Genomic DNA, 26,931 nt, shown 5'->3' with positions numbered 1-26,931 from the left:
GCACAACTAAAGGCCAAGTCAGGTCTGAAAGGAAGCTCAGCACAAAGTCAAATGTGACACCCATTACACTCCTGAAGTAATGAGTTCTCTTTAATGTTATGTTAATAACACAAGTAAGATACTAGTTAGATTTGGTATGCAGCTATCTCAAAGAGGCTACAATCAGGCTACAGTCAGCTAAACTGTGTTGTCCAGTAAGACTTAAAAAGAGAGGGGCACAAAAGATGCTCCAAGACAGAAAGACAATACTTCCACAACACTGCATTATTAAAGGCTGAGTATATACTTACATTTTGAAGTCTGGAGTTGCATTCATGTTGGACAGACTATGACAAACAGCTTGCATATAAAAAGAACTCTGGTTTCATAGCTAAGCTTGTAACAAAGACCTCATTGTACAGCTGAAGTAGCATTTGAAACAAAAGTTCACAGCAGATAAGCACAAATTTCAGACTCAGGAACAGAATAAGAAAGATCATGGCACTGAATTTGGGAGTATTTTCTAGCTCTGGTTTTACTCAGGACAGAAGAGTTGTCAGCTGAACAAAGTTAACTGAGCACTGTACTTTCCAACCCTTTTTAAACAAGAGTACACATCATGCAGAAGAGCTTTTTTCTCCCCTTTTTGTCTAAGGGAAGTATCTGAAAGGCAAGCTAGAGTGATTGTTTCTGACAGCAACAGAAGAAATCAGCAGATAGAAAAAGCAGGAGTATCAAAAAACCCTCTAGAAAAGACATCTGTTCTGGTTGGATTTTGTTTATGAAAAGGCACTTCACATATTGCTAAAAACCCTCTGATAATGTACTTACTCTTCCAGCTTTCCTAGCAGAAGGATGCATGTCAAGGTGGTTAGCACCAGCACACAATTGCTTTTATACAGCATTTATCCATTCCAAACTCTATAATTACACATTCTATCTTACACCATTTATTTAGAAGATTCATGTCCACACTAAGAGCAGGTCTTCATACAACACTTGAGCGAGGAAGGATGAGCTGTCATAAGCAACACACCACCTGTAGTGAGTTCAGGGTAAGGAAAAAATAGCAGTGGAAACTTCTCAGAAGTGAGTCCTCAGTCTTTTGTTTTCTTCTCGGAGTCTCTCATTTTCAGCTACTAAGCTTTCATTTACAGAGTAGTTTTCAAGCAAAGCATGACGTAAAGCATGCATTTCATTCTAGGGAGAAGAAAAGTAAGAGTCTCAATCAGCAGCTATAAGGTTAATTATTTATTTTTATTATTATTATTTATATGATTAGCACATCCAAGTGCCGGGTTCTGCACATTGGCCACAGCAACCCCATGCAGTGCTACAGGCTGGGGTCAGAGTGGCTGGAGAGCGGCCAGGCAGGGAGGGACCTGGGGGTACTGGTTGATAGTAAGGTGAGCATGAGCCTGCAGTGTGCCCAGGCAGCCAAAAGGGCCAATGGCATCCTGGCCTGCATCAGGAACAGTGTAGCCAGCAGGAGCAGGGAGGTCATTCTCCCCCTGTACACTGCACCGGTTAGGCCGCACCTCGAGTACTGTGTCCAGTTCTGGGCCCCTCAGTTTAGGAAGGAGGTTGACTTGCTGGAACGAGTCCAGAGAAGAGCAACAAAGTTGGTGAGGGGTTTGGAACACAGCCCTGTGAGGAGAGGCTGGGGGACCTGGGGTTGCTTAGCCTGGAGAGGAGACAACTCAGGAGTGACTTTATTGCTCTCTACAACTACCTTAAGGGAGGTTGTAGACAGGCAGATGTTGGTCTCTTCTCCCAGGCAGCCAGCACCAGAACAAGAGGACACAGTCTCAGGCTGCGCCAGGGGAGGTTTAGGCTCGAGGTTAGAAAGAAGTTCTACACAGAGAGAGTGATTGCCCATTGGAATGGGCTGCCCAGGGAGATGGTGGAGTCACCATCATTGGAGGTGTTCAGGAGGAGACTTGATGGGGTGCTTGGTGCCATGGTTTAGTTGATTATGTGGTGTTGGATTAGTTGAGAGGTTGGACGTGATGAGCTTGAAGGTCTCTTCCAACCTGGTTTATTCTATTCCATTCCAGCTTTATCCTATCCATTTCCACATCCCTTTTTGAAAATCAACTAACCCAGGTAATACTGGTTCTAAAGAAACCCTTTTGATATGAAAACTAAGATTAGGGTGGTGGTTTTTTCCTGCTGACATACAGTATTTTGATCATTAATACATCAGGGAATATTTTATCAAAAGATATTTTACACTTCTTCAGGATGAGAAGCTACTAATGCAGGTTCCATTAAAATGTTCAGTACTGAGACAAGGTCTTTTTAATGCAGATTAAAAGACCAAAGCTTCATAAAAAGGTGAAGTTAAACACAGGACACTGCACACTATGCATCCAGTGCCTATATGCAAACCTTTTTACTTCAATTCCATCTATCTCCTCCTTACTCCAGGTCTGAGTCCTTTCCAAAGGACAGTTGAATGTTTCCCTTTTGTCATTTTTTAAACTCCTGAAACACAGAATTCATGATTACAGAATCACAGAATGCCAGGTTGGAAGGGACCCCAATGATCACCTGATCCAACCTTTCCAGGTGGTAGTGTAGTTGAAATGAGCTGCCCCAGCACTCTGTCAAGTAGAGCCTTGCTGCTGACCAATGCTGAGGATTCCACTACTTCAGTATCCACCCAATGCATGTGATCCCTTTACTTATCAAGCACCAAACAGTTCAGCAGATTTCAATTCATAATTTCCCCCTCCTTCACATCCGAGGCTGAGGGAGCTGGGGTTGCCTAGTCTAGGGAAGAGGAGGCTCAGAGGAAACTTTATTGCCATCTACAACTACCTGGAGGGAGGTTGTAGCCAGGTGGGGTTAGTCTCTTCTCCCAGGCAACCAGCACCAGAACAAGAGGACACAGTCTCAAGCTGTGCAAGGGGAGGTTTAGGCTGGATGTTAGGAAGAAGTTCTTCCCAGGCAGAGAGATTGGCCATTAAAATGTCCTGCCAGGGAGGTGGTAGAGTCACCACTGCTGGAGGTATTTAAGAAGAGACTGCATGAGGTATTTGGTGCCATGGTTTAGTTGATTAGATGGTGTTGGGTGATAGGTTGGACTTGATGATCTCAAAGGTCTCTTCCAACCTGGTTAATTCTATTCTATTCTTCCTCTTAAGGAAAATTGGTGCTTCAGTTTTAAGAGCAGCTGGCAATGCCTTGGTACTACTGAAAATGCAAACCCTCTGTTTCCCATCAAACTCTTTGTACATACCAACTGTATATGGAACTGCTTGATCATCTCCACTTGCAAATTCACAATATCCCGATGGCACGCTTCCCTGGGGGCAGGATTGCAAAAGGACAATGCTTAGGTTTATTTGGGAAAGCAGTAACACTCTCCAACCCTCAGCACACACAACTCCACACCCTCTCACCTTCATGACAACATGAAACACGAATCTGAAAACCCTTAAACCATGAAACTGACTCCTCCACCATTTATTTTCTGGAATACTTTTATGATGGCTTTGACTTTTGCAAGCACGATTTTTCAGTGTACCAAAACACCAGGAGACACACACACTATGCAACTTTCTATGTGCCAAACTAAGAATCAAATCCAAAACCAGGCAATGGTTTAGATCAAATTCCCCACAACATCAACTGAAAGGAACCTGGGGGCATTGGTTGATAGTATGCTGAACATGAGCCAGCAGGGTGCCCAGGTGGCCAAGGCAGCCACTGACATCCTGGACGACATCAGGAATAGTGTGGACAGCAGGAGCAGGGAAGTCAGTCTGCCCTGTACTCAGCACTGGTTAGGCCACACCTTGAGTACTGCATCCAGTTCTGGGCAAAAAAGCTGGGGAGGGGTCTGGAGCACAGCCCTATGAGGAGAGGCTGAGGGAGTGGAGTTGCTTAGCTTGGAGAGGAGGCGGCCCAGGGAAGCCCTTATTGCTCTCTACAACTACCTGAAGGGGGGTTGTGGCCAGGTGGGGGTTGGTCTCTTCTCCCAGGCAACCAGCACCAGAACAAGGGGACACAGTCTCAAGCTGCACCAGGGGAAGTTTAGGCTGGATGTTAGGAAGTTCTTCACAGAAAGAGAGATTGGCAATTGGAATGTGCTGCCCAGGGAGGTGGTGGAGTCACCATCACTTCAAGTGTTTAAGAGGAGACTGGATGAGGCACTTGGTGCCATGGTTTAGTTGATCAGATGGTGTTGGGTGATAGGTTGGACTTGATGATCTCAAAGGTCTTTTCCAACCTGGTTAATTCTATTCTATCCTATTCATGAGAATTTTCTCCTGCTGGGCCAAAGGATCAGCAGGAAGGGAAAAAAATGAGCGTAAGACTTCAAGAAAGCAGTTGACTGTTAGGCAGATAAATCTACCATCCAAGAAGCATTCAAACCTTCTGAAAACAAATTAGCAAAGCCTTGCATTAACAGCCCCTAGAGAGATCAGTCTAATTAGTCATCAGAGCTACCAAATGAAAGCCTCCTATCTAGATTTCCAAGATTAGGGCGATTAGTGGTGTCATTTTCTAACACAAGTGGAAATTTGTTAAAGCAGAAACTAAATCAGCTTACTAAGAAAATATGTAATTGATAATGTTCCAGGTACCTGAAGTCATCCACTGTTTCCTGTATCATATTCTGAATGAAGTTGATTTGGACTGATGTCAGAGATGCATTTGGTCTGCTACTCCCAACATCATCTGCTTTTTTTTCTGACAATGAGCAGGCAACTGCAGCAGTCACAGGTGCTGTTATCTTTGGACCTTCACAATTGAAACCACATAAATGTCTCAAAGCTTGGCAATATTTGATCTCAAGTATTAACTTTCAAATACACACTAGTCTTGGAATGAGTCTTCTCAGAGGCTGAGATGGTCTAGGAGGGCTAACTGGATTTACAGAAGAATCAAGAATGGACCTTCTGCTTCAATGCTGAAGCCATTTTATCAGATTTCCTACCAGCTCACAATCAACTACACCCAAATCTGAGTCCAAATGATCAACTTACTTGAGGTAGTAACATTTATTGGCAGGTCATATGCAGGATGGGCCTGAGCGTTCTTCATTAGTCTCTCACTCGTATCAGGAACCTTTACAGCAGCAGATGATGGTGGAGGATTTAAAAATACAGATTCCACAGCTGATGAGCTTGATTTTGCAAACTGACAAAAACATTAAAAAGGAAAAGGGCAAATTTGAAAACAAAAGAAAATGAACTCTACTTATTTCAGTTTTCTAATTGCACTTCAGGACTAAAGTTTTCAGGAACGCTCTTGGTAACACTTCTGGGTTTAGGTATCTTCTCCCAAATGCATGCTGTTCATTGTCTAGCAACTCAAAAAACTGATTGCTAAAGTATTCATAATTGTCTCAAGTGAGCACACAGAGAAGAGTGCAAAAGGCCTCTGAATTTTCACCCCAAACATAAGCATAGAATCATGGTTTGGGTTGGAAGGGACCTTGAAGATCTAGTTCCAATGTCCCTGCCGTGAGCAGGGACACCTTCCACTAACCCAAGTTGCTCAAGGACTCATCCAGCCTGGCCTTGAATATCCCCAGGGAAGGGGGATCCACAACCTCCCTGGGCAACCTGTTCCAGTGTCTCACCACCCTCACTGGAAAAGAATTTTTTCCTAATCTCCAGTCTAAAAATCTCCCCTCCTCCAGCTTCAATGCATTCCCCCTCATCCTATCACTACAAGCCCTTGTAAAGAGACCCTCCCTGGCTTTCCTGCAGTTTGATTGCTGGGAATACAAAAAAATATCCCCAAGCAATTTTAATGCAGCAGTCCAAATCTGGAGGTGAAGTTACAAACATCATTCCTAGCAAACTCAGCCTTCTCAAAAGCAATACAAAAGGAGCTATGGTCTCAGCAGAAGAGGAAAAGTATTTCCAGAAGAAGAAGAGGAAGAAGAACAGGAAAAGAAGGGGGTTTAATTGACCTAGTGAAAAACAAACAGTCATAATGGTGCAACCAATTAATGATCATTCTGGAGTCACTAGCAAAGATCAAAATATTCCTCAGGCTAGCCCAGATTCATTTCATGGGAACTTCTCTAACTTTAAAAGAAACATACATTTAATCTTGGACTGCTGAAGGCCAACACAAACTGAAAAGCATTTTACAGATTCATATCAATAGTGTAAAGAGAGTTGCAGAGCAAGATCAGTTGAGAAGCTCTGAAGGGTTTTTCCTTCAAGAAGCAGCATTCTGTCAAGATTCTAAAAAGACCACTCCTAACAAGAGTTAGCAGAGTATACCTGCTTTAAGGCTTCTTTAGATTCTTGCTTTCCATGACTGATTTTCTTAGTGTCAGTCTCTGGATGTTGCTCCTCTTCTTTCACTGGGGATTCCACAAACACATCACATAATGGGCTGGATTGTAACCCTTGGGCACTGCTGCCCACTGGTGTTTTTTTCACTGGAAAGGCAGTAGGGAGCTGTGGGTGAAGATCCAAACCCAAAACATAGGACTGAAAATCCAGACCTAAAGTGAAAAAAGGTGAAACACACTACAGATTAAAACCAAACCCTCCACACAAATCTCATGGAAAATTCAAATACCTGAACCCACCATGAAACAAACAAGCAAAAAAACCAAACCCTCACCTAAAAATGGACCTCACAAAAACCCTTCAACCTACACTGTCACTGTCTTTATGAAAGTTATAAAGCACGAAAAGCCCCTAAGCATGACCATAAACTGCAAAAAGGAAAGCCAAAAATCACTTGGATTTCACGTTATTGTGTTATGGTGAGACCACACCTGGAATACTGGAGCCAGTTTAGGGGCTCCTCAATTTGAAAGACAGGGATCTACTGGAGAGAGTCTGACAGAGAACTATGAGGATAATGAAGGGACTTTAACATCTCTCCTATGGAGAAAGACTGAGAGACCTGGGGCTGTTCAGTCTGGAGAAGAGAAGGCCAAGAGGGGATATTAGGAATATCTATAAACACCTGAGGGGTGGGTGCCAAGGAAAAGGGGTCAGGCTCTTTTCAGAGGTGCCCAGCAATAGGATGAGGGGCAACGGGCACAAACTGGAACCCAGGAAGTTCCACCTCAACATGAGGAGAAGTTTCTTTCCTGGGAGGGAGAAGGAGCCCTGGAGCAGGCTGTCCGGAGGGGTTGTGGAGTCTCCTTCTCTGGAGACATGCAAAATCCTCATGGATGCATGCCTGCCTGACCTGCCCTACGTGAGTCTTGTTCTGGCAGGGGGGGTTGGACTCAACCTCTACAGGTCACTTCCAACCTCTACCATTCTACCATTCCATTTGATGCCTTAGCAACTTAATGTGTGAGACAAATTCATCTGATTTGGTATCTGTTTTCATCATTTACTTTTAATGGAGCACTAAAAATCAGCATGCAGGAACTAGCCTAGGCCTCCAGAGGCCTACCACTGAAAAACAAACGTCCTGGAATTACCCTCTCCTTTCACTTGAGAATCTTCATTCAGATGGCTTGCCAGGACATCTACAAAACAGGAGAACACAGACCAATTAAGTGTTTATTAGATGAATACAAGTTCATAATCAAAGACAAATTAAAACATCAAGTGGGCACAGCAGTCAACACCACACAGATGTCAACATTTCATGCTACAAGCAGATGAATGATGCTTTACAAACTGCAGTATTAGCAACTCACCATATCTGATTGGAGAAAATATATCTCCAAAACTATTTTGAGTCAAATCAGCAAAATTGCTCAGATCAGCACTTTTCTCATCATCTGTTTCTTGAGAAGGAATCACATCCAAGCTGCAGCTATGGGGAAAGCCTGAAAAGGATAATGAAATTGTCAGTAACTGACTTTTGCCCAAAATAACATATGCTAACCCTAAACAATCTCTCAGCAAGCACTTTGGAACCTTCTACAGATTCCAGCCAGAGGGTCAACTTTTTGGGGTCATTTGGGCTGTCAACATAACACAGAATTGTTAGGGTTGGAAGGGACCTCAGGGATCATCCAGTTCCCACCCACCTGCCATGGGCAGGGCTTTCACACTAGAATAGAACAGAATTAACCAGGTTGGAAAAGACCTTTGAGATCATCAAGTCCAACCTATCACCCAACACCGTTTAATCAACTGAACGATGGCACCAAGCACCCCATCCAGTCTCTTCTTAAAGACCTCCAGTGGTGGTGACTCCACCACCTCCCTGGGCAGCACATTCCAATGGCCATTTTCTCTTTCTGTGAAGAATTTCTTCCTAACATCCAGCCTAAATCTCCCCTGGTGCAGCTTGAGATTGTGTCCTCTAGATCAGGTTGCCCAGAGCCACATCCAACCTGGCCTTGAACACCTCCAGGGACAAGGCTTCCGCCACCTCCCTGGGCAACCTGTTGAAACATAACTAAAAGCTAAGATGCTTGTTAACAAAAGTAAGATGCAAATGGATTCCTTTCCTCTTTTTTAAAAGGTCCAGTGTCAAACTGGACAAGGCACTCATTTTCAGACAGATGATGGATGTATCTGTACAAAATGGATGCAACAAATGCATGGTGTATCAGGTCAAATAAAAACTGATGAATGCACCTTCTGCTAAGAAGCTAGCCACATTCAGATGACCATTATGCTGCAAGAGAAATCAGCCTCACTGGAGTCATTAAGCATTCTAAATGGAAATCCTCTTCAGTATCTATTCTAAAGCTGACTCAATGTCAGGATATTCTCTGCTTGTTTGTAATATTAGGAGCTCAGAGTGGGGTTACAGCTGCAGACAAAGTCAACAGCAGATGACACTACATTGGGTGGCAGTGCTGACCTGCTGGAAGGTAGCAATGCTTTGCAAGGAGAGCTGGACAGGCTGCATTGAAGGGCTGAAGTCACCTGTTTGAGGTTTAACATGGCCAAATGGTAGGGGTTTCGCATGCTGAAGTGGAACTTCCTGTGCCCCAGTTTATATCCATTGCTCCTCAAACTATCACAGGACACCACTGAAAAGAGCCTGGCCCCTGCACAACTGCCTCTTGCCCATGCCCATTTTGAAACATAAAGACCATATCTTCTGAAGTAGAGAAAGGTCTTTACTTCTCAAGTGAACACTCAGTTTAATGAAAAATATTTGATTTACTTGGTGAGCCTTTATTTTCCTAAAGCTTTTCATTTATCATGCATGCTCCTGCTGAATGGCTGTTACCCCCTTACATCTTCACGTAAAGACAATAATTCATCTACTTGAACTGAAGTCAAAATTTTCCACACCAGTCTATAATGTTGGTTATCAACACTCCTGGCATACAGAGGAAGCATTCTGCTTCACCTTGTACTTCACTGCATACCCAAGGGAGATCATTAATACAGCTCCCTCTGAACTGCAGTGGCTTATTGCCTAATTACTGCTGCTGAAAGTATTTCTCTTTATTTAAAAAAGGGAGGGGGAAAGTGCTGTTGCATCAAAATTGCTTGAGGTTTTTTTTTTTCCCCAATAATCAAACTACAATGAAGCTGGGGAGGGACTTTTTACAAGGGTTTGCAGTGATAGGATGAGAGGCAATAGAATAGAACAAGCCAGGTTGGAAGAGGCCTTCAAGATCATCGCGTCCAACCTATCACCCAACACCACCTAACCAACTAACCCATGGCACCAAGCATCCTATCAAGTCTCCTCCTGAACACCTCCAATGATGGTGACTCCACCACCTCCCTGGGCAGCACATTCCAATGGGCAATCACTTTCTCTGTGTAGAACTTCCTGACCTCCAGCCTAAACCTCCCCTGGTGCTGGTTGCCTCGGAGAAGAGACCAACCCCTACCTGAGGAGGGCAGACTGAAGATGAAGCAATTCTTTCCAGTGAGGGTGGTGAGACACTGAAACAGGTTGCCCAGGGAGGCTGTAGGTGTTCCCTCCCTGGAGGTGTTTAAGGCCAGGCTGGATGAGGCCTTGAGCAACCTGGAGTAGTGGAAGGCATCCCTGCCCATGGCAGGGGCATTGGAACTAGATGATCTTCAAGGCCCCTTCCAACCCAAATCATTCCATGATCTATGAACAGTGCCACTGCTTTGACTAGAACTCTTGAACTCAATACAATTTTAAGATTACATTTCACATTGTGGTAGAACATTAGAATAATGCTCAGAATTCTTCTAAAAGAACTTGTTCATTTCAGAAGCATAAATAGCAAGTACAGTTACACAACTAATCATACTTGGCAACTATATTTAACATCTTTCCTACCATGTGATACTGGAATCATGCCTCACAAAAATACAGTTCAGTTCTCACTTGGAGTTCAGGAATGAATTTATTTCTTTTTTCCTGTTTGTTGGGTTTTATTTTAGATAAGGTTTGTTACTCCTGTTTATTAATAGAATCATCAATCTTTTTCCCTGCGTTCCATCCTACACAAAATACCTGAAGTTTAGGAAAAATGCCTCAGTTTAGGAAAGATGTTGAGTTGCTGAAACGTGTCCAGAGAAGGGCAGCGAGGCTGGGGAGGGGTCTGGAGCACAGCCCTGTGAGGAGAGGCTGAGGGAGCTGGGGTTGCTTAGCCTGGAGAAGAGGAGGCTCAGGGGAGACCTTCTTGCTCTCTACAGCTACCTGAAGGGAGGTTGTAGCCAGGTGGGGGTTGATCTCTTCTCCCAGGCAACCAGCACCAGAACAAGAGGACACAGACTCAAGCTGTGCCAGGGGGCATTTAGGCTGGATGTTAGGAAGAAGTTCTTCCCAGCAAGAGAGATTGGCCATTGGAATGTGCTGCCCAGGGAGGTGGTGGAGTCACCATCACTGGAGGTGTTTAGGAAGAGCCTGGATGAGGCACTTGGTGCTATGGTTTAGTTGATAGATGTTGTTGGGTGATAGGTTGGACTCGATCTCAAAGGTCTTTTCCAACCTGATTATTTCTATTCTACATATCATCTACAGGAAGTCAGAGTGCAAGAAAGAGCCCCAGAGCACCACCATCATTTTCTCCTTTAAATGTTTAAATGCATTTGTACTTGAAGTCCAGCATTTGGGACTTTATCCATCCCAAAGCTTGCAGTAGGGCCCAATTCACTTCCCACAGTCTCACGGTGTCTCTAAGGCAGCCAAGGAGGGAAGAGGTGCAGGTGTGCATGCAGATACACACAGTTCTTCCAAACACATGCCCTTTCCTCAGGGAATTTTTGTACTGTAACTGCCCAGGTATGAAATATTCCTTCCATCTTTTACATTCTATCAATTATGATTCTAAGAGAAGAAGAAAGACACTACCTGTTGTTTTCTCCTGAAGTATCTCTCCCCCCTTATTCTCATTGGGCAATACTGCTGTTGCCTGACAGGCAGCATTTTTTATGCCAGTAGTCTGAGTTCCTCCAAGAATATTACCAGCTTTGACTTCCACTTTTTTGGATGCAGGTTTATTTGAAGAACCTGTAAGGCTAGACTGAAGAAAAATATATAGAGAACAGATTAAGAGAAGTTATTATATCTTCAGCTTAAAGTAAAAACATAAACCAACATTCTGTTTCAAAAGTACAGAAAAGTAGTAATAATTCAGCTCAAGCTGCAAAGACTGCCTGGGAGATAGGGCCATGACAAGTATTACAATAAAAACCTCAACTACTTCAAAAGACCATGGGAAGCATCTTGATTATTATAGGAATACTGTGTGGACCTACAAAAGAATAACATCAGAACTTAAGGTGAGAACAGAGTCATCTGGAATGAGTCAGTTTTGATCCTAGGCTCAGGTAAAAGGGAGAAAAGAGATCTGGGACTCCAGATTGTAAAGGAAAAGTAAACTACTAGTTGTAAGCATGCTAGAAGAGAAGGAAAGTCTCAGAGTGGTAAAGAATCCACTTCAGAGGTTCTTTCCACTTCTCCTGAGTGGACTCCTGGTGTTTCTGAATAGACTAGAAGCTTCATGAAGTCTTGGAAAAAATCTCCTGAGCCTTCTCTGTTATTTAATCAGCTTCTCCCCCATCTACATACAGTGTTTTGCAGGCACACCAAATATCTCAAGAGTAGCAGCTCTGGTGTCTTCTCCTTCAGTGGCAGGGCCATGACAAACCTTTCTGCTACTGCCTGCAAACCAATCTAATACAGCACAAACTCATCTGCCATCTTCACACTAGACAATTTAAAGCTTTACTCATTTCCACAGAGCTTAAGAGTGGGGGGGGAATTCCACATTAACCCCCCCTAAAATAGCACTTCAGGCTGAGCAGCTTCTCATTTCTCTCTTGGCATGCATCACTTTGGTTGGCATCTCCAATGCTGAGAAACTGAAATCCAACATTATTTTTTTTTTTAGAACTTCAACTTGTACTTTTGCTTTCATCAATCTGCACTGAAATGAGCAACGAAAGAAGAGGGTTTTTTACCTTGGAAAAAGTGTTGCTGAGCTGAACCCTTATGCACTTCACACAGCCTTTGTGAGCAGGAACTGTTTTCACTGGTGATGTCAGCTGTCTTAAGTCATACTGGCAGATTTTGCCCCGGGAACATCCTACAGTCAAAGCAGTACCATCAGGCATGAAGTCTACTGTTGTCAGAGGAAAATCAGCTACTATTGTTGTCAGTAACCTTCCAAATAGGACAGAATAAAGAAGCTTTTAGAGTTTCATAGACTTTTCAAAACAATTAGCTAAAAATCAGTAAAATCAGCTTCAGGTTAGTAGTTCCACTTCACCAGCATCAAGAAAGTTATCTTACAGAAGACAATCACAGAATCATTTAGGTTGGGAAAGACCTTCAAGATTATTCAGTCCAACCATTAACTTTACTCTACCAGTCCACCACTAAGCCATATTGCCAAGCACCACATCTACATAGCTTTTAAACACAACAAGGGATGGTGGCTCAACCACCTTCCCAGGCAGCCTGTTGCAATGCCCGATAACCCCTTCCAACAAAAATGTTTTTCTGATGTCCAGCCTAAACTTCCCCTGGTACAACTTAGGGCTGTTCCCTCTTGTTCTATCACTAGTTACTTGGGAGAAGAGACCAACACCCACCTCACTCCAATTTCCTTTCAGAGAGTTGTAGAAAGTGGTAAGGTCTCCCCTCAGCCTCCTTTTCTTCAGACTAAACAACCTCAGCTCCCACAGCTGCTCCTCATAAGACTTGTTCTCCAGACCTTCTCCAACAACTCAGTGTCTTTCTTGTATTGAGGTGCCCAAAACTGAACACAATATTCAAGGTGTGGCCCCACCAGTGCAAAGTACAGAGGGATGATCTCCTCCGCAGTCATGCTGGCCACGCTCCAGGCCAGGATGGTGTTGGCCTTCTTGGCCACCTGGGCACACTGCTGGCTCATATTCAGCTGCTTGTCAATCAGACCCCAGGTCCCTGGATTAGCCTTACACTGAGTGTTCATGCTTAGCAAATTGAAGTCTGGAGATGAGCCAAAAGACTTCACCAGGGCAGGATCAAATTGCTTTCGTAACAGCAGATCTGACACCAGTGTTGTTTACTGGTCTCATCATTTCTAGCAGCACACACATCCTCCAGCTTCACAAGCCTATCAACTCCAACCTTCCCACAATTCCAGGAACAGCTTCAGGTCCCAGTTTGCAGCCTTCTACATCTCTCCAAACTAGAGCCAGACGCTTGCTAGTGAAAAAGCAGAACCCACCCTAGGATCAAAGCCCCAGGAAACCACTGCCCATCCTCTCTCTTCCTACACAGCCCTGTTACCCATGCCCCATACTTCCTGCTTCTTCAACCACTCCTCTCCCACATTTAAGGCTCACTCTGTACACCACAATTATGTCTTCTGTCTTGAACAAGGCAAGCTAAGCTCAGATGGCTGGAGGTCCTCAGAGGCTGCACTACCCCTCACAGAAGCTCACTGCTCTGAATCAACAGGAAAAGCTCACGCACAGGCACTTGTGAGAGGTCACTCACATGCAGCACCACAGTTTCCACCAACTTGGATTTTCTGATTGCCTGTTCAGGTTCCTGAATTTGTTTGTCTTCCAAATAAAGTAAAATGAACTATGGGACAGGTTCTCTAGTTCAAAGATGCCAATCACTTCAACCATTCTGTGAATGGGGTCTGACAAATATTTCACAGCCTAGCCTTTTCTGTTTATAAAGCCCAAATAAGGGTCCTGTAAAAAATCAAAGGTCTTTGACATACTCACTTTTTACTTGAAGTGTCATAGAGAACAATTCTTTTATCCAAACCTACAGTAACAAGCAGCAGTTTATTGACTGGAGAGAAACAGATTTCTGAAGCTGGTGCTTTATGAGCATTCTCAAAATTATGGTATGGGTTCTGGCTATTTACATCCCACAGAGTCACATTGCCACTGTCAGAAACACTGCCCAGCAAGGATTTCTTAAAGGAGGAATATTTCAAGTGTCGAACAGGCTGTGAAAGAGAGGTGAAAAAGTGAATTGGAACATCATGGCTAGACAACACGTTAAACTACTTCATAAACACAAACAACACGAGGAATCCAGATGTTGTATTAAGTTTTAACCCCAAAGAATCATAGAATGGCTTAGGTTGGAACAGACCTTAAAGATCATCTACACTCAGCTGCTCATGGCCTCATCCAACCTGGTCTTGAACGTCCCCGTGGAGGAGGCATCCATAATATCCTTAGGTTACCTATTCCATAGTCTCAGCACCCTGGTACCGAAGAACTTCTTCCTAAGATCCAGTCTGAACCCACTCTCCCTCAGCTTAAAACCATTGGCCCTGGTTCTATTGCTAGACACCCTTAAGAAAAGTCCCTCTGCAGCCTTTCTGTAGGATCCCTTCAGGTATTGCAAGGCACCTCCAAGTTTCCCCTTCTCCAGAGTGAACAAACCCAGCTCCCTCAGCCTATTCTCATAGCAGAGATGTTCCAGCCCTTGCATCATCTTTGTGGCCCTCCTCTGGACTCATTCCAACCACTCAGTATCCTTATGATGGTGACAGGAGAACTTGACACAGTAATCAAGGTAGTGTCCCATAAGAGCAAAGTGAAGGGGCCAGAATCACCCCTCTTGACCTGCTGACCACACTCCTGTGTGAAGTTGAACTTCATTTATCACCTCCTATCCCATTCCTCAAGTTATGGTTTAGAAACAAGAATTCTGTGACCCTGATTTTGAGCACTAGAGTTTCCAGCTCAGCCTAGCTGAAAAAAGCCCCAGAGCAGTTCCTTGACCTTTGCACTGCTAGCAATAGGAAACCCATAGGGTTTAAATGCAAGGTTTACCAGGTAGAAGAGAAAAGAAAGAAGTATCAGCTCAGTATGTGAGAGACAAATTAAACACTGGTATGCTTTCTGAACAGAAGCCAGAACAGATGATACTTCCATCCACAGAATCAAACAGCCTAAGATATGGGACAAGGGTCACTAGGGAAAAATGATCTAGGGCAAGCTAAAGTAATTTACCTGAATTGGACTAGGGAAGGTATTTAAGATACTTGCTTTATTTCGAGCCAGCAGAGCTGCTCATTAGGTCCAATATACCTAAGCAAACATCTGACCAGAAGTGGAAAGGGGTCAACTGCTTTCTAATTATTTTAGCCACTCACAGAAAAATAACTTTGAGATTGTTAGGACTGATGCAATTATTTGTAAAGAGCTGCTCTCATGTTTTGGAAACAAGCTACCAAAAACCCAGACCAACAAAAAAAAAATCCCACAACCCAAACAGAACACAAAGTGTAAACCCACAGGGGAAACAAGTTTCACTACATCTTGACTACCACTTCTGACAATCTCTGGAGATCCTGCACATGCAGAACTACCAGAAACATTCTCAGTGCTGAACCTCTGGTCCTCTGTGGAACATTTTACCAGTCAAATTAACACAAAAAGCATCTTTTTTAGCCTTAGCTGTGATTGAAGTTGATTTCCTTTGGAAAATAGAAGTTCATTTATTTTTGCTTCACTGAAAGACAGCCAAACACGGAAGACTGCACTTGAGAAAATGCTTGGCTCACTGCTAAGAAGGACCAGTTACACTGAGACTTTTTCACTGCTGGGAAACAAGTGAAAAGCCCAAAACTAAACCAAAAGTAGCCTAGTGTCATCCATTACCTTATTTAAAGACAGCAGAGTTCCCTAATCTCTTTTATACCTTAGTGAGCCTTATAAATGAGAAAGATGTAAACACAGTTGATAGTCTTCAGCTTTTAAAGCTATTTCACTAGATGGAGTGACCAGAACTCATCACAGTTCTTTACAAATCAGCCAGCTGTGCAAACAACTCAACTAAATCCTGTTGCTACGAGAATATCACCAGGCAGTGAAGACTTGAACAAACATTAGGCTTTAAAACAAACCTTAATTCATCCTCAGAACAGCAAGCAGATAAGAATCTGGTGGTCTAAATGAACACCAACAGCAAAGACAAATGATGGGATCTGCAAACAACTCTGTGCAAGAACTCAGGTCTAATAAAGCACAAAGGTGTTTCTAAATCAAAAATCAATTAATAGAACATTGGCCAAAACTCATAGGAAAAGAAAATTGTTAAATGTCACAGAAAGCAGGGCAAATTCAGGGCTATTCTACTACTTGTAGAGTCTATACAATATGAGAAATTAGCTGGCAAGAAAACTAAATTCCATCATGCTGAATCAAACAGAAACAAGCTCAGTTTTATGAGGTTAGTTTGGCCTTCACATTCCCTAATTCTAAAAGAAGTTACCAGGGGTTGGTGACCCTTACTAAGCCTGACAGCTATTGCCAGGATCAAGCAGGACAACACACTGCACATCTATTCATGCTTGATGATAGAAAACTGGGCCTTTAAACTATGTAAACCAAGGGAAGGCTTTTTAAATTCAACAGAATTACATGAGTGCTTCATTGCACACTTAAACCTGCAATTCTCTACAAGACCCAAACCCCAATGCAAGAGAAAAGATATTTTTTAGGATACAGTCTGATAAAACTGGGACATCTAAGTAGCCATCTCACTACACAACTGTACTCCAACTCCATTCTAAATTCACATTGCAATCATGTAACTGCCCCCCTTAAAAAAAACCATCATAAACCCTTTAGAATGTGAAGAGCTGCTCTGTTTGCAATTATTTTGATTTAACACATCAGATATCTTTATCCATCTTAAAGGTCAGTCAGCTTTGCAGTAGGCCTCTTCATTTCATCTGCAAAAGCAGCTATTCACTGCATCACTTACTCCTAATCACTTTTGGGGGCAAAGCACTGAATATATCAAACAGGGTGATGCAAATCATCCTCATTAAGAAATTTTTTCATCTCCCAATTAAGTAGTAACACTTGTGATATTCAGAGATTCACAGAATGATTTGGGTTGGAAAGGACCTTAAAGATCATCTGGTTTCAAGCCTCCTGACATGGGCAGGGATGCCTTTTGCTAGCCCAGGTTGCTCAAAGCCTCATCCAACCCAGCCTTGAATGCCCCCAGTGAGGGGATATCCACAACCTCCCTGGGCAGCCTGTTCCAGTGTCTCACTGTCAAGCATTTCTTCCTAATCTGCAGTCTAAATCTGCCCTCCTTGAGTTTCAATCCTGTCTCATGCTATCACTGCGAGCCCTTGTAAAAAGTCCCTTCCTAGCTTTCTTGTAGTCCTCTTTCAGATGGAAGCTATGAAAACCATGAAGTCTGAGCCAGAAAACTTGCAATTAATTTTCCTGTCTTGCTAGTCATGTGGTGATCCACACAAAGCACTTGAGCATTTTAATTTCATATGGATTAATTTCCCTGCATCATTTCTGTGCAATAAAGCTGCAACTATGTCTAACAAAGCTCAACTGAAGTAGATGGATCTATACCTGGGGTGGATTTGTTCTTCAGGTTTCCTCTTCTGTATTCAGTAGAAGAACTGGGAATCATAGAATCATAGAATTGTCAGGGTTGGAAGGGACCTCAAGGATCAGCCAGTTCCAACCCCCCTGCCATGGGCAGGGACACCTCACACTAGATCAGGTGCTCAGAGCCACATCCAGCCTGGTCTTGAACACCTCCAGTGAGGGGACATCCACAACTTCCCTGGGCAACCTGTTCCAGGGTCTCACCACCCCCACTGGAAAGAATTTCTTCCTAATACCTATTCAGCTTCACCTCAGCTGTGCAATCCAGCCATGGATAACCCTTTACCTCCTGCCTCACATCCACATTCTTCATAAGACCATAACAAATCAGAAAAATGAACTGACTGTATGGATGGGCTTTTAACATCAAACCAAGTATGAAGCACAGTTTTGCTTCAATGCAAGTACAAGACTATGGTGATGGATCAAAGACACTGCAGCACCTTTGAGCAGAGACAGTTTAAATTTAAAGGAGATTTTTTTCCAACAGAAAGTATATCACAATTCCTGTGATGCCACAAAGCTGTAAGGGATTCTTCATCAAGTTATATGTTCATGCTAGACAGAAACAAAACAGAATTTCACACTCTATCTGCAACCTAGGACTGAAAAAAGCTGTTGTAGTAACAGGAAAGGCAACTTTAGCATTCCCTGAGACATTAAAGGTCAAGTTTAGGATCAAAGCAAAATTACTCATTAAAGAGGATACCTAGAACACAAACACTTGGTTGTACATAAAACACTGACACCAAGAATGCACACTGGATCTTCTGATGGGACACACAGCAGATGACCTTAGAGCAGAGGAATTCCCTTACTGGTGTCCAGTAATTCAACAGCTTTTGAGTCTGCAGAAATGAATGCAGTGGAAAACCCAACCAAGGCCCATGCATTCTGTTTGTCTTTTGCAATTTTCCTTCAAATTAGTTATCCAAAACCTTACCTAAACACTTCAATAGGTATTACAGAGTCTCAACTCTGTGGGGAGCAGCTGTGCAATTTTAATCTCCAGATTAAACAAATCTATTACTTCCAAATACAGGCCTACATTCACCTCCCCTGTACAGATGGCTTGTACAGCTGTAAATCTGATTACTTCAGTTAGCTCAGAACCCAGGCTACCTGGTGTTTGTTCTTGACAACAACACACATTAGGTCATGCCTTGAAATCCTGCTTTGTTTTGTAAAGCCAGCTGGTTTTTGTTCAGTTCTAAGATAAGCAGAAGCCTGCTCTTAGGGAACCAGAGCTCTCAAAGTACAATTTGATGCAACCTGCAAAGGTGACTAAGAACTTTGTATTTCAAATGCCACTCAGCTATTACTTAGAGCTAGAATGCACACAATGGCCTGGTTTTCCTTTACACTCTTCAAAAAAAGGAAGCAGATGAACAAAACTCTCAAGCTCTTGAGATGGACTTTCCATTTCTAAACACTGTGAATGAAAGCTTCAGACTGTAAAAAAAGACTTAATGCAGACAGCCTACCTGAAAGCTGCCATAGCCAAAAGGAGTACTTGATAAATTGGTGGTAACACTGTACAGGATAATTTCACCACTCAAAGATCCTGAAGCAATGTAGCAATCATGCCTATTATATGCAACACATGTGACTTCATCTTTGTGATCCTGTTGGGGAAAGGAAGGTCAGAGGGAGAGAGTTAAAAGACATTCAGGCTAACCACATTCCTTCCTGTTCTGGCCTTCTGCAGAAAAAACTTCTGTTTGATGGTTTTTTTCCCCTGACTATCTGTAACACCTGAAAAGTATGACCATGGAATACCCCCAGAGAACAGCAGCAGAGCATACTGAAGATCAGCCAATAGATTTTAATCACTGACTGCTTTTAGAAGATTATTTCAGTAAGGATAATTCTATAGATATCTACCAGAGGTGTCCTAAATGTTGTTCCAGTAAGTTGAGTCTTCCAGAAACCAGTGATACCTGAAACCACTTCCAATTAATTTGATGTACTACTGGTAACTTCCCTTTCTATCACTTTTATCATTAGGATGTATATTTTACCAAGTAGCTTCTCAGTAAAGTCATTTGCAATGAAGAAATTGTGTTTACTAAATATATAAGGGAAGACAGTCAAGTACTCCTAGTCCATAAAGGAGAAAGAGATTTAAAGTATTGTACTTAGCAATTTTGTTTCAGATTGTAACTTAAAAAAAACCCACAATTTTTAGGGTGCCAGGGAGTGATAGGACTAGGGGGAATGGAAAGAAAATAGAAATGGGTAGATTCAGATTGGATGTTAAGAAGAAATTCTTCCCCATGAGGGTGGTGAGACACTGGCACAGGTTGCCCGGGGAGGTGGTAGAAGCCTCATCCCTAGAAGTTTTTAAGGGCAGGCTGGATGAGGCTCTGGGCAACCCAATCTAGTGTGAGGCACCCCTGCCCATGGCAGGGGGTTTGGAACTAGCTGATCCTTGAGGTCCCTTCCAACCCTAACAATTCTATGGTTCCATAATAAATTCAAGCTGGAGTTTTATTGATCCTGAACAGTGGTCCTAGACAAAGGCAAATCATCTACTGATCATGTCATGGAAATACACTGCACCATTATGACTATTCTGTGGATATGTTAGAAGCATAATCTGCCTATTTAGGGATAAAAATTCAGCTCTGAGTTGGATTTCTCCTGTTTTCTTTGCATTTTTGTTAACATTTGAAACGTCCCTGGAGGTGTTCATGAAACGTGTGGCTGTGGCACTTTGGGACATGGTTTAATGGCCATGGTGGTGTTGGGTTGATGGTTGGACTTCATGTTCTTGGAGGTCTTTTCCAAGCCAACCAATTCTATGGTACATTTCATAACAAGGTTTTAGAGAATTCCTACTGAATGAGTTCCAAGATGACAGCCACATCCCATGCTTTGTGCAACAATTGTATTCTTACAGCATCCTACAAAGACAGAAGTGTTTTCTTGGTTGAGGCATTGGAAACAGCAATTATCTGAAAAGCTGCCCTTGGAAAATTTCCCCATTAGAGGTTATTGATAGAAATTCACAAAATAAGAAGCCTGTTCTGAAAGCTTAAGCATACACTATTACAGAAGTGTAGTCTGAAGACATCAAATTAAGCATGCCTGTTAATTCAACTTTGCTATTCACAGCACACAATGAACACAAGCCTGAACAAGATACATATGTCTGCTAGCTCCTATCTGTGAACTTGATCCCACAGCTCCATGACTTTAAGCAGAATTTTTTTTTCCAGTTGGTAGCAAAAATCTGTCAGTCATGAAAGCTACAGTTTGTCCTCAAACTTACCTTAAGGCTACGGTAAAGCTTTCTGGATGTCAGATCCCAGATATTCACTGTCTTACCAAGGCCTCCACTCACAGCATATGAAAAGCTAGAATTCAGGTCCACACATGTTTGTTTTGCCTGATGGAAAAGGGGGGGAGGGGGAAGAAGCATATTAGAAATAATTAAGGGGTTTATTCATATCTACTTAAAAGCATATTGATGTGTGTGATCATTAACACAATGGTCCCACTGAATGAAGGCACTGCTGATACACTACACAGGCATTGCCCATCCAAAGGCATTCAAAAAAAATCCACTCCACTTTGGACTTTAATTTACCTTAAGATCCAAATTAATTAATAAACACACTTTCCCATCCCTATTTCAAAATAGTTCAGGATCTTCAGCTTCAGTGTGCATTTTCCCTTGAAATTATAGCTGAAGTGCAATCAGCCTTCTATTCAGGCAGTTTTAAAAAGGAAATGCTAGAATTTAGGAAAACAAAACAACACAAAAACCTTAAAAGTAAGATCAAGAAGTTGCCTAAGTGATGCACCTCACATGCCCTAAACATGACAAAGAATATTATAGCAACAAACTTCTTAACTCACTGAAGTGCCAGCTTTGGGGGTGGGGAAAAAAAAAATAAATGACAACCTTAATGATGGACCTACATCAGGGACAAATTATTCTTCAGTTCTACCCTGCTGAAAATTCACTTTTAAGTTTCTGAGATTGGAAGAACAGAAAAAAAAACCACCCCCCTAACAAGTCCATCTAATTATTGGCATGGTAGAATAGGAAATGATTGCCTTAGTGGTAGAGCAGATTTAGTCAAATCTGCAGGACAAGCACTCTGACCTTTCAAAGTGTTTGCTTCAGCAATCTAAAAGCCAGGCTTGAACGCCTTCTCAGGCAAATTCTAGTGCAAATTATAATTACAATAGCTATATAGGGAATAATTAGAATGGTTGAGAACACTAGCAAGTCATTCAAGTAACCATGTCAAGAGGCTCTTCTAAGAAGTCCAGCTTTTTGAAGAGTTTGTAGTGCTACACTCCCATTGAACAGGAAAAAAAGAATAAAAAGCAACCTTCTCAGAAGTTCTCCTATCATCTATTTGCAGAAGGCAGGCCACACTCACTCCAGCAACACCCTTAACACAGGCTCTCAGGTTTTAGTATGTGGAGTTCACAGGCATGCATAACACTGACAATGCAAGCTGGAGAACGAAGTTCAGTCTGGAGCTCTGTTCCTTCACCTACACATGAGATCAAGTTGGAAGCACTGACTGCCTCAGGCTACCACACTGAGGCTCCCTGAGCAGAAAGCCAGCAGCATCAGATGCCAATATAACCACATTTGTACTTTCTTACTGGTTGCACTACTTCAGGACTATTCCCCTGATTCTTCATATGCATTTAACTACACACATACATACAGGTCATAGCTCTTGCAATACTAAAATTGAATTGATCCCAATACACAGAACAGATGTGATACAAACAGTATACAAGGTGTAACAAGGGAAAAACCAACAGAGAGCAGCATTATTCATACTTACTCCTTCAGCTACTTCATAGAGTGGAACAGGTTTGCTTTTACAGCTTGAAATAACTATTTTATCACCAGCAGCAGAAGCAGTGGCCAGGTATCTATCTTAGTCACAAGTTATGGACCATAACTGTATTACACTCATGATTAATAAAAGCAACAGTAAGTTTCCCTCAGTGAACAGAAGACAGATTGGCCAAACAGTCTAAAGTGCTAGCACTTGAAGGCACCTAAAATAGAACCATAAGGTTATTTCCCTTGCTTTCATTAAGAAGCTCTTGCATTAACTACAGCTTTTGGTTGCCAATACAAGGCAGAGCAATCTCTTTCAGAGAGGAGAAATACCTAGCAGGTACCATTTACCATTTAAGAGCTCTCTACCACTAAGGCAGCTTACCCAGTCTACAATTTTGTTTCTTCACCACCACCAAGAAAGAGCCCCATTTATCACCAGCATTCAGAGGAATGAATGTCTGGTTGCTGTTAGCAGAGCACAGATTTAAACAACAGTCCTGTGTTCTACTACTTCATCATGCAGTTTCTAGAGTACAACAAACATTTGCTAATTTCTCTCCCTCTGTTGTACTGGGGGAAGGCAAACAAAACCTCAGAAAGAACCTTTCAGGACACCAAGCGCATCAAAGTAGTACAAAAAGCCTTCAGTGTAGAACTACAGAGCAGGGAAACCACCTCTGCACCCCCAGTGAGCAATCATGTTGGCCTGTGTCCCATATGTCTTCAGGCCAATGCCCACTGCAAGGGTGGTGAGACACTGGGATAGGTTGCCCAGGGAGGTTGTGGATATCCCCTCCCTGGAGGTGTTCAAGGCCAAGTTGGAAGGGGCCTTGAGCAACCTGGATTGCTGGGAGGTGTCCCTGCCCATGGCAGAGGGGGTGGAACTAGGTGATCTTCAAAGTCCCTTCCAACCTAAACCATTCTGTAAATCACTGAATATACAAGTGTCACTAGTTAATTGGGAGATGAAAAAAATTCTTAATGAGGATGATTTGCATCACCCTGGCACTTGCTTAATTTAAGGATACTGGCTAACTAGCTGCATTTAACACCAGAGAACTGGTATGAAAACCAAGCTTGCTATTTCTTTCATTATTTTAAGGACCCATTTTAGCTTACAGAATAGGGCAGAACCAAAATCAATGCTTTACCCCTAACAACTTAACAAACATGGAAAAGATAATATATTGTTTCAGTTCTGAGGGATGAAAAGGGGACTAGGTGGAAGAAAGAACAAGACAGACTGTCTATGGCCAAAGTTCACTAATAAGCACCTAAATGTATATATAGGAAGGGTCTAGAGAACAAGGCTTATTGAGGAGCAGCTGAGGGACCTGGGGTTGTCTAGTCTGGAGAAGAGGAGGCTGAGGGGAGACCTCATTGCTCTCTACAACTACCTGAAAGGAGGTAGCAGTGAGGTGGGGATTAGTCACTTCTTTCTAGCCTCAGGTGATAGGAGAGGAAATAGCCTGAAGTTGTGCTAGGGGAGGTTTAGGTTGGACGTTAGGAAAAATTTCTTTGCTGCAAGAGTGGTCAGGGATTGGAACAGGCTGCCCAGGGAGGTGAAGGAGTCACCATCCCTGGAGGTGTTCAAGGAGTGTTTAATGGCCATGGCGGCATTAGATTGATGGTTGGTTCCTAGAGGTCTCTTCCAACCAAGCCACTTCTATGATATATAAAATGTCTATGCTTCAATTTCAGCAGAAGCCCTACAGCTAAAACATTCATTAGTGCTCTGATTGTTTTAACTTTTCTCTCATAAATTCACTCATTTATAGACTCAGGGGACAGACATTCAGAACTTTCAGGACTTGTTAAGAGCCAGCATCCTGTCCTTCTTTTACATCAAGACACTACAAACTGTTCAGCTGACAATCCACTGCTTTCATGAGATTTTCTGTATCACTATTAACAGGCTTCCAAATCAGAACTGGAAGGTCTGAAAGGGCCAGATCAATTTTCATGCAGAAATAACCACCATGCTCTACAAGCTTTCCTCCACATCCAACACATTTTGCTTCCTCTCTAAATGCTACAAATAGTGCAATAAAAAAAAAAGCCCAGTGCCTACAAAGGAAGAGCTTAAGTGTACAATATCAAATACTACCAGAATCAATGACAAGCTGTTCAGGAAATAACAAGAAACCATGCAAAAATTGTCTTCATTACCATCTTCCTCCCTACACTAGGCACAGGACTTTACATCACACTAGCAATTGTTTTGGTCAACACTGTCAGAAAATGAAGCACTGTCTTGAGAGTGACTGTTGCAGTCATCTGCTGAAGAAACAACCAAGCAAGCTTTACAGTTGGTAAGCAATTCAAGCATATCATCATCATTAAAAAAGTGTTAGCCTCCTAAAGGAAGGGAAACTTCTTCAGAAGCATTTACCAGCATGAATTTATTTTCTAAATCACTTCAACAGAGAGAAGCACAACACTTCCTTCGTAATAGATACAAATCTTTCTATGCAAGGCTTTGAAACAGCATCAGGCCTTTAACTTACAGAAATGGTAAAAAAAGGAAGGGAAAAAAAAAGAATTAAAAATAACAACAACAAAAACAACACCCAACCGACCAAACCACTGAAATTTTGCACACCACCTTCAAAACTGTGGCTGAAACTGTAAAGGATACTATTGCTGGACCAACATATTGAGCTGACTGGATGTGAGGGGCTATGGGGGTTGAACTGCTCCACCACAGTTAGAGATGAGGAATCCCATATTTTAACATCATCTCCTGATGAAGCAAAGCATGTGCCTTCTTGCATGGCTGCACCTGGGTTTGCAAAAGAAGAAAGAAAGAAGTGATACAGACATATAGAAAGCAAAAATATACAACAGGCAACTTTCAAAGTCAAAACCAATTTCATCTCTACCATTTAATACCCTTAACAGGAGGAATATCTGGAGAGTTGCACAATTAGTACAGTTTAGTTGATTACAGTACTGAAAGCAGCAGACACTGCACACTCTTGTTCCTTGCACTCTCACAGGAAATGCATGATTTCCTTCTCACAAAGGAAAAACAATCCTCTCTGTGGTACCAAGGGGCTAAAGCAATGCTTCCATCTCCAGTTTACAGCTGCCTAAGATGAAGCCGTGAGTATTTCAAAGGCTCGTTTCCCACCAGTAGATGGGGATATGCAAGCTAGAATCCAACCAACTGTTAAAAGGGAAGGCTGGAAGTTTAGACCTAAAGGACTCACTTCAGAGTTCATTCCATCACCCTAAAGGAAACATCCGAGAATCCTTAAAACTAAACCTTTAGCAGTGGAATAGGAGCGGCAATGAGTCACATCTCAACGCAGCACACTCAAAACTAAGAACCAAAAAAACCCCCAACCAGCACCAGTGCACTACTATTTGTTTTGACTGACATCGTTTTAAGAGTTAAAGCCTGGCTAACCGGCTCCAGGCTTATAAAGTTTATCAGCTTTTTACTCTGGGTAATCCTGAACTAGCAACACATAAGGCCTCAAAAGGCCTTTCCTTCACCTGAAAACAGAACCACCCCTTAGTCAAAAGTTTCCCAGCTTAGGCCAAAGCTTCCCATAGCTTTAGGCCGAGAATTCTCACTGCCAAGGAGGTTTAAGAGAAATGCATAACACTAATGGAATTATTCAGAAAACTCAAGGTCCACAGGGCATCAGGCCGCGGAACTACTCCCAGCTCCCACCCCGTTCCTCCCGCCTCGCCCAGGGTTTCTCTTCCTGCTCTGCACCTTCCAGCCCCAGAGGCCGCGGGACGAGCCGCGCATCCGCGTCCCACTGCGCCGCCACCATCCAGCCCCAGCCCTGCTCCCGCCAAGGCGGCCCTCGCTGCGGGAGGCCCTCGCTGCGGGCCGCCCTCCCATTCCGCGCTCCCGCCAAGACGCTCCCCACCCCACCGTTGCCCACCTAGCAGGGCAGGTAGCGGACCGAGCTCCTTCCCCTCTCTGGACCGGGCTCAGCAGCAGGCGCCAGCCAAGCCGCTTGGCTCAGGCCCTCCTGCTGCCAGGAGTCCGCTCCCACTCGCGACCAATGAGCGCCGCCCTCCCAGGCCGACTTTCCGCGCCTCATCCAACTTAACCGCCCGTCCCAACAGCCCCCGCGGCCTGCACAGACCCCGGTACTTACGGTGGCCCGGAAGGGGCAAAGGGAAGGCCGGGTGCGTTCGCGCACCACTGGCGCTGCTCGGGTCCTTCCCTGGCGGGGGCCGGCTGGGCGGGCACGGGGCACGGGGCGCCGGGCACCCGGCACCGGGCACCCGGCCCTCTGAACGCATCGCGGTGGGGCCGGGCAGGGATCCTGCATAGTCTTTGCCTTGCCAGGGTACCCGAGCAAGCCCGCTTGAGAGCCGGTCCCAGCCTGGGTGTCTGAGGGGGCCCGAAGCGCCGGGTCGCGGCGGGTGGAG

General features: G+C 43.4%; 1 protein-coding gene across 1 annotated transcript; it reads right to left on the bottom strand.

Annotated features, from left to right (window-relative positions):
• NEDD1 (NEDD1 gamma-tubulin ring complex targeting factor) lies at positions 1–26,602 on the bottom strand. The gene is made up of 15 exons (XM_054168043.1): positions 26,436–26,602; positions 25,172–25,315; positions 22,529–22,623; positions 20,986–21,102; positions 19,196–19,336; positions 14,049–14,278; positions 12,285–12,486; positions 11,173–11,344; positions 7,622–7,753; positions 7,400–7,447; positions 6,231–6,457; positions 4,977–5,130; positions 4,575–4,731; positions 3,224–3,290; positions 1–1,179 (listed from the first exon to the last, which is right to left on the bottom strand). The coding sequence occupies exons 2-15, from the start codon at positions 25,305–25,307 to the stop codon at positions 1,063–1,065; spliced, it is 1,995 nt and encodes a 664-aa protein (XP_054024018.1). The 5' UTR covers positions 25,308–25,315; positions 26,436–26,602; the 3' UTR covers positions 1–1,062.
• Positions 26,603–26,931: the final 329 nt, after the last annotated feature.

Source organism: Dryobates pubescens, chromosome 15, assembly GCF_014839835.1.
Source record: "Dryobates pubescens isolate bDryPub1 chromosome 15, bDryPub1.pri, whole genome shotgun sequence".
NCBI lineage: Eukaryota > Metazoa > Chordata > Aves > Piciformes > Picidae > Dryobates > Dryobates pubescens.
The sequence above is the reverse complement of the archived record's forward strand: the minus strand, read 5'-3'. Positions and strand labels throughout refer to the sequence as shown.

Coding starts and splice junctions, on each gene's coding strand:
- NEDD1 (XM_054168043.1), bottom strand. CDS start 25,307: ATGCAAGAAGGCACATGCTTTGCTTCATCAGGAGATGATGTTAAAATA. Junction 21,103..22,528: donor TCTATGAAGTAGCTGAAGGA/GTAAGTATGAAT, acceptor CTTTTCCATCAG/GCAAAACAAACATGTGTGGA. Junction 6,458..7,399: donor TTCTCAAGTGAAAGGAGAGG/GTAATTCCAGGA, acceptor TTTTCACTTTAG/GTCTGGATTTTCAGTCCTAT.